The sequence below is a fragment of the Medicago sativa genome, chromosome 8 (assembly GCF_051527215.1).
Source record: "Medicago sativa cultivar Bolivia chromosome 8, Bolivia_mono, whole genome shotgun sequence".
In the NCBI taxonomy this organism is placed as follows: domain Eukaryota; kingdom Viridiplantae; phylum Streptophyta; class Magnoliopsida; order Fabales; family Fabaceae; genus Medicago; species Medicago sativa.
Genome location: NC_140756.1, coordinates 61,725,254 through 61,733,065, shown reverse-complemented (window position 1 = coordinate 61,733,065; position 7,812 = coordinate 61,725,254). Strand labels below are relative to the sequence as shown.

The 7,812-nt window shown below is 34.4% G+C and overlaps 1 protein-coding gene across 1 annotated transcript; it reads left to right on the top strand.

Moving 5' to 3' along the window:
* Positions 1–229: 229 nt before the first annotated feature.
* GEM (GRAM domain family protein) lies at positions 230–6,751 on the top strand. The gene is made up of 5 exons (XM_085733374.1): positions 230–700; positions 1,014–1,115; positions 1,656–1,927; positions 6,310–6,483; positions 6,626–6,751. The coding sequence occupies exons 1-5, from the start codon at positions 436–438 to the stop codon at positions 6,668–6,670; spliced, it is 858 nt and encodes a 285-aa protein (XP_085589500.1). The 5' UTR covers positions 230–435; the 3' UTR covers positions 6,671–6,751.
* The last annotated feature ends 1,061 nt before the right edge of the window (positions 6,752–7,812 follow it).

Sequence of the window (7,812 nt, the reverse complement as noted above, 5' to 3'; positions counted from 1 at the left end):
ATAAGAAAAATGTTAACCGTGCCATAGAACACTCTTTAAGAGTAAGTGTTAACTATTTATAAAAATGTGTATATTTAACACATATTTGAAATCAAAATATTTAACTTTTCATAAAAATAGTTATTTAATTTAAAGTACTTAAAAAAAATATTTTGAGAACACTCGTTAATAATGAAATTATTCAAAATGCCCTTAAATTTTATAAAATTTCCTCACATACCCTCAGCTTCGAAAGATTCAACTCCATTGGACAAAAAACACGCATCCTTCGTCTTCGCGCTAAAAAAAAGCCAACACATTCAACCAATCCTCTCTTTCCTTTCTCTTCCCAACCAAAAATTCTCTTTCCGAATTCTAACGCAAAAAAATAACCCAAATCCTTCAAAATCTAACAGAAAAACAATACCACGACACGCGCTTTCACGCGCCGCCATCATGGAACAACCGAAGCCGGAAACGAACACCGAAACTCCCATCCCGAACGGAGACGCCGCCGCAACAAAGGGAGCCGGATCCGGATCTGGATCGGAACCGCTAGGCACGGAACCATCGCCCGGTAGCATGAAGAAATCGGTACATTGGAGTCCTGAATTGGTTACGGAATCAACGTTCACATCTTCTCCTCATGAACACCGTTCGAATACGTATTTCAATTCTTCTCCTTCTTTCTCTCAACCTCCTCCTCAGTTCAACGTTATGGGTTAGTTTTTCGATGATTTTTTTGTTATGTCATTTTTCATAATTTTTTTATGCATTTTGTTTTGAAATAAACGCCGAGATTATGAATATTTCAAATTGATCCTTATATTTAATCGCTTACTATCAATTAAGTTCATATTTTTAACCATTTACCGTCAATTTGGTGACGGTAAATTTTTTGACCGAGTCAGAGACTAGTTTGAAATATTCATGGCCTCGGGAGCTATGTTAGAGCGTCTTACAAAGTTAGGGACGAATTTGATAGTATAGTTATTTGTTGTTTTGTGTGTGATTTTGTTGTTGATTGTGATCAGAGACGGTGGTGACTGTTCGTAATGTGCTGGGAAGATGGGGTAGGAAGGTGGGAGAGGCAACTAAGAAGGCTGAGACTCTCGCTGGAAATACTTGGCAGCATTGTACGTTTTCGGTCTATCTTGTATTTTTTGTTTGTTGTTGTTGTAATGTTTTCAGTTATCAAGCAGGCGAAAGTTGAAGAATAACAAGTTTATGATAAAATACTTGTCAGTAATAACGCGGTCCATCCATGCTTTATTGCTTGTACGGTGTCTATGATTTCTTGGGTTCAAATGTTCTTGATCATTTTAGTGATTTTCTATTTGAAGTTTTTGGGTTGGTTTGGTATATTAATAGAAATGACATTGAAGAATTCTCCAATGAGTATATCAAACGATCCTTTGTTGTACATTGATCTTAGATGCTGTTTTCTGATGTTGTATAACTTAATTGAACACTTCCTTTGCGTCAACATCTTCATTACAACCGGTGGTTGTAGTGAGTGTATTGTTTTGCTCATTCTGTTATACTAATTGACGTACTTGACTAATTGACTTATCTTCTGTGTCTTATACTCTTTCGTTTCCACCCTCTCATTATCCGCATTGAATCTTCTATGATAAATAACTGAAACGTGCTTGTTGTGTTACGTTGTAATTAAGTGAAAACAAGCCCTAGCATGGCTGAAGCTGCTATGGGAAGAATTGCGCAGGGAACAAAGGTCCTAGCAGAAGGTGGATATGAGAAGATATTCCTGAGTACATTTGACACTGTTCCAGAAGAACGGCTTCAAAACTCTTTTGCATGTTATCTATCCACGTCAGCTGGTCCAGTAATGGGAGTTTTGTATATATCCACAGCAAAGATTGCATATTCTAGTGACAGTCCTATTTCCTACAAAAATGAGGACAAAACAGAATGGAGTTATTATAAGGTACATATTTAGTTCGCTATCATAGAAAAGGGAATGCATTGTAATATATCACGAACCACTGTTTTCCACAACAAAATTTTGGCGTGGTCTATCTGAATGGCTTCTGAATATGTACTTGAGCTGTTTTATGTTAAATTTAGTCAGGCAGCAGCTCATGAAACTGTTAATGATGAGAAATGTCATTAAGTTTGATCTTCTTTACTTCTTATTGATATGCATCGCAATATTACTACTATAAATATTGAGTTGACCGAAAAGACTTAATTGTTCTAAAGGAGGAGATATATAATAATAGTAGTAGTAGTAGTAGTAATAATAATAATAATAACAACAACTACTACTACAACAACAATAATAACATTAATAATAATAATAATACAAGAGTTCAGCTAGGCTATATTTTATTGTCCAAATACATAATAATTGATATTCTTAGCATGTAACTTTATCATTGTCCGCTGGTATTCATAATCAATGTGAGGTTTTTTTGTTTTGGCCTTTTGGGTAGCATTAGACAGTTAGTGTGGTTTTTAATTCATTTGATTTGTGCATTACTCTTAAATAATACTGAGAATATCTATTTTTATCCTTCTCTATAAAATAATAACCCTAGTTACCTTAATTTTGCTGTTTTCCAGAATTTGCAGAAACTTATTTTTCAGATTCTCTTGCCTTTCATTCATTATAATGCAAAGCTAGTTAAAAGAATGCCAGTTAAGCTGGACTGTATTCACCAACGTAAATGCAATCATAATTCTGATAATTAACGCATAAATATGCTCTATATTATATATTGGTTTTAAGCCTGTTTCAGTCTTTAAAATTTGAACATGGATGTCAGCTATCTTAGTGGATGAATAACTGGATTAAATGCTTTTTGTACGTTTAAATTGAAAATAGTTATTTTAAATACTTAGTTTAGTATAACCAGGACAAGTAAAGCCAAAATCCAAATATTAAAACATGCCATCTCAGCTTAACTAGAAAATGATTGACTCAAATTTTAGTCAAGCCATATTCAAGTTTCTGACTCAAGCTTGAGCTAGAGTCATGTGCTGCCAGGAATCTGTTGGAGAATGTACATCATCTTCATTGATTTGGCAGATGTCTATAAACCTGAACTGATAATCTAGTTCATCAGCTTAATGTGGAGACATGAAATATTTGATCTAGGGTCAAGGTGAAACATGCCACCTAATATAGAGGATGATAGCAACCAACTGGTATTAAGGGAAAGATTGACGGAACAGAATTTTATTGGAGAACTCCTTTTTGTACAACTCTAGCAGATTTGGAAGTGCATAAATTCTCCGTACAAATTATGCGTTACTCAGATACTGCTTACTAATTCTGCATTAGTTCCTATCTATAGACCTCTCATCTCTTGAGCCTGACCCTTTTACTAACAAACAAACACTATAACAACTAACTAAAAGCATGTATTATAGGAGTACTACTATTCATCAGTTTCTCATATATGATGAATGGTCAATCATAACATAAGTATCCCCTCAAACCTCAAATTCCTAAAGATGACTGATTTTCCTGAATAGCTATCTACTACTCATATTTTATCAGGTGTTAATTACCGATTCCAATCATTTATTCCTGTTAAACTCTTCCGGTCACAGTATTTTCCAAAAGCGTGGCCACCTTAAGGGGGAAACCTGGATTAAAAGAACATGTTATAAATATAGTTGCATTGTTTAGCAGGCCAGCCTCTAGTTCAGTTGTAGAAAGTGTTAGTTGCTGTAATAATTTGATAAGTATATGTTAGTTGAGGGAATTAATACTAGAATTAATTAGCGGTAATTAGTTGATAAGGCTTAATCGGTTAAATGAAGATTTTTGGACATTTGTGGGTTACAACCCATGTAGTTCTGTATTGTTGTTCTGTGATTAAGTGGATTTTCCACTATCTCTTTGTAACTGTTGGCTTTTAGTTGGTCATAGTCTGTCAACGGTTATAAGTTCTAACAGCTTCTGTTAGATTTAGTTGGCTTTTTTAAATCTTCTTCAACTTTAAGGGCTCCTCATTGAGCTCAATAGAATATGAAATACACCATTCTTCAGGGATTTCTCTCCTGCATTTTACTATCCTTTACTATATTTCTTGGATTATGCTCTAATGATATCGAGAGCATGTGTCCTGGTATTTGCTACGTCAGTAAATCAAGGTTCCTCTATTCGTTTTGTCTGTTCCTTTACTTTCCTCCACAAATCCTCACATCAACTAATCTCACAGAAAACCTTTCCCAATCTGGTCTCTCAACGCACTCCACTGTATGCAATTTCTAGTGACAGCTACTATGGTGTTTCTGCTTTTGATTTGCCACTCTAACTGTTCATGTTGCTATTAGCGGTTTTTAAGATACAATAGCCACTACATACAATATATGGCATTGTAGGCTAGGACCTTCACATTCTACACTAGTTTAATTTGTTTCAAGCTTCCAAATATGTCATTTCTACTAATAAAGGTGCTTGCAGTTTCTGTACTGCATGGACAAAGCACCTTATCTTCTCTTTTGCTCCAGCTATGTAGTACTGCACACAACCAACCTCTTGAACTTGTCAGTTATTTGCGAGGGCCTGCACCTATGCTGACTTTCTGTAGTGGTTTTTCCTTATTGCATTTCCTCTATTGATGCCTTCTGTGTGAAATTGGATCTATCTCTCAAAGTTATGTTTACTGTTATTTAGCAGTAAAAAACTATATGATTGAATTACAATCAAGCCAAATTTTTCCAAACAGATCAGTGGGTGAGTTCTGACCCTTTTTTACATTTCTATGAGTTTGGGATCATTTATCTACTAATCTGTCCCTACAGGCATACTCCCACCACCACCAATATGGTATCATAGAGTGCATGCACTTACACAGTTGAAGCTGGCTTAACTAGTTAACTTTGACCCAAGCTTCCTTGCCCTTCAAATTTGGGGACCGTGCATTCCTAACTATAGTTTACCTTATCAATAATTTCACTAGGGATTTGGATCCTCTACTGTTGGAATCCAACATGAGGTACTCCTTCCGTCCAACAACAAGTGATTCAAATTGTAAACATAAAATTGTCCCGATAAAGAATGACCCTTTTAATTTTCAATGCAATATGAATTGCTTGTTTTCTAATTGTATCATCTAATTAATTTAATACCACTTTCCTCACTCCCAAGTCAATATATTACACTATGCATTTATGGTAATAGTGATTACACTAATACTTGATAAGTATAATTATTAAAATAATAATATCTCCTTCATTTATACACTTTTCTTTATTTGTGAGTCAAATGTGTCGCTCATTATGGGACAGAGGGAGTAGTTATTTTGGTGATCTCACCATTAAAACTTAATTGGTTCTACAACATGCCAAATATATAAGTGAGACCCATTGAAATTTAGTGGTGAGATCACCAAGATAATCCCCTCTTGTTGGATTTAAACACGAGGATCTAAAGTCATTCCCTAGTGCATCCAGAACCATTCCTTCCTTACAACAGTTTAAATTATCAATTAATTCCCTGCTACATCTGTAAACGATGATGTTCCCTTTGTTAATTTATTTCACAAGTCCCCTTACATTGAATGTACATTCCTTGGATACTCTTGAGCCCATAATGTTTAAATGCTTGTCCCATATGGCAGGGTCTACATTTCTAATCCAAGGATGTCTTGTTTAATGGGTTTGGTTTCCCTAGTCTTCATAGTTTAGATCCACACCTCGACCAGATCCTCTATTCCTATTTTTGCCCAGCTTCTGTAACCATTGGCTGTTACAATTGTAACATCATTCAAAAAATTTCTTTGCTGTCTTCTGGTGTAATGCATACTCAATTACTGCTCTCTGGTCTTTTAATCTACTTTTTCACAACTTTAGATACACGGTCTCTGGTCTTTTAATCTATGTCATTTAATCTACTTTTTCACAATTGTAGATATATGTTCTTGCAAAGTTTAAATACATTCCTCCATGCTTAAATTTTACAGCTAAACTGAATTCTGATGCTCTTCACATAAAACGAAAAAAAAAATGCCTCCAGTTTTATCTGTTGGTTAAAATGCGAAACTAAATAAGATCTACAATGGCTGCTCTGTTCTGCATTTCATGGCTTTCGGATTTCTAATTTGCTCAAGATCTTCTCTTTTTGCTGTTTCTTATCTGCAAAATAGTTACCCAACATCATCCTTTTCTTTCTTGTCCAGACTATAATAAATCATTTAATTTATATATTTTTTTGTAACAACATTTGCACAAACATGTTTCATAATAGCATCACACATAGTGCTCTTTTTTATTGTTTAATTTGTGTGATCTAGAATAATATTGCATCAAGTGATATATTTTCATTTGATATGGCATATTATGTGATGGTTGCAGGTAGTCATTCCACTGCATGAGCTAAAAGCAGTGAATCCTTCATCTAATACAGCCAATCCTGCTGAAAAGTACATCCAAGTGATCTCTGTCGACAATCATGAATTTTGGTTTATGGGCTTCTTGAACTATGATAACGCTGTGGGCTTCCTGCAAGATGCACTTCAAGCAGGCAAAGTAATACAGTCAGAAGCATAGTCTGTTTATACGTTCTAGTTTCAAACCAGCAAATATATGTCACGCCTTTACACTATAGGCTTGGAATTGTTTGATAAACCAGCTAATTTTTGGCATTTTTGTTGATATGAATTTAATGTAGGATTCATACCTTGGACCATTTATGGAGATCGATCGGAATAGTTAGAAAAGTGGTCTGTGGACATTCTTGCATGATATGTAACAAAACTTGTTAGCAATTATAGTTGGTGAACTGTTTTATTTCCTCCGTTGAAAGGTTCATAACTCATATTTTGGATTGGTTTCCTATTATGGGAATCATTTTCTATCAGAATTTTTTAGATAGGGTCTCATGCCAGGTTCACAACAAGATAAAGTAGATTGTTCTGATCGTTTTCTTGTTTTTTTTAGCGAAATTATTATATTTTTCTTACTTTTTTGATAGGAATATTTTTCTTTATATTTTGTTTTGTTTAACTTCTTAAATAAAATAAAATACATCAAACTATAAAACGAATTGCTTCTCTGAAAATGGCCGTGTTTATTTGTTGGAAATTTTAGTACTGTGACTTACTTTCTACCATTTGGCCATCCAGAAACAGAAATAGTACTTATTATGAATGCTTGACCAAAACTAATTTTGCTCAGCCTGGAAATCAATCAAATGCATAAAAATTTGTCAATTGTTGGAACATGAATTAGTTCAAAAATAGAACTACAAGACTGAACAAACAAGAGCTACAACTAGCAACAAAAATAGAATAAAAACTAGCAGAAGCAACAAAAATCAAAATAAAAGAAGGGAAAAAAAGCTGAAAATTTGCAGCAATGCTGGAGATTTTCGTCGAGTCCTTTTTATATGATTAAGTGACCTTGAAAGACGAATATAAAAAATGTTAAGGGGATGTGTGATTTATGTTACTCTAATTATACAATATGTATTTCTATATTGGAATATACGAATTAATTTGCTTTTTATGAACTATCGTAAGTCCTTACAAAGTAAGGAGGAGCTATGTTTTGTGTTGTTGGTTTGAACTGTATCTCGTGACCATGCATCCTTGAGTTATGCGTCTCTAATTTTATTCATGTATGTGATAAATTCTGCTAAGACTTGGAAAGTCTGTGTAACTAAGTTCTTTGTTGGAAATATCTCTTTTACTGAGCAGTGACTCGAGTCCAACGAAAGGAGATAGACGGTATTAGGACCAGTGATCCTTTTTAGAGAACCAAGCTTTAGTAATTTTCGGTCTTCCATTGAAGAGTGATACACGTTTGATTTGGAAGGGTGAATTTTAAATTATACTAGAATGAGATCCGCGCGTTGCG

Bases quoted from the DNA above. Each gene is read 5' to 3' on its own strand.
- GEM (XM_085733374.1), top strand. From the start codon at position 436: ATGGAACAACCGAAGCCGGAAACGAACACCGAAACTCCCATCCCGAAC. The intron at 1,116-1,655 runs GTACGTTTTCGG...GTTGTAATTAAG, and splicing joins TGGAAATACTTGGCAGCATT to TGAAAACAAGCCCTAGCATG. The intron at 1,928-6,309 runs GTACATATTTAG...TGATGGTTGCAG, and splicing joins CAGAATGGAGTTATTATAAG to GTAGTCATTCCACTGCATGA.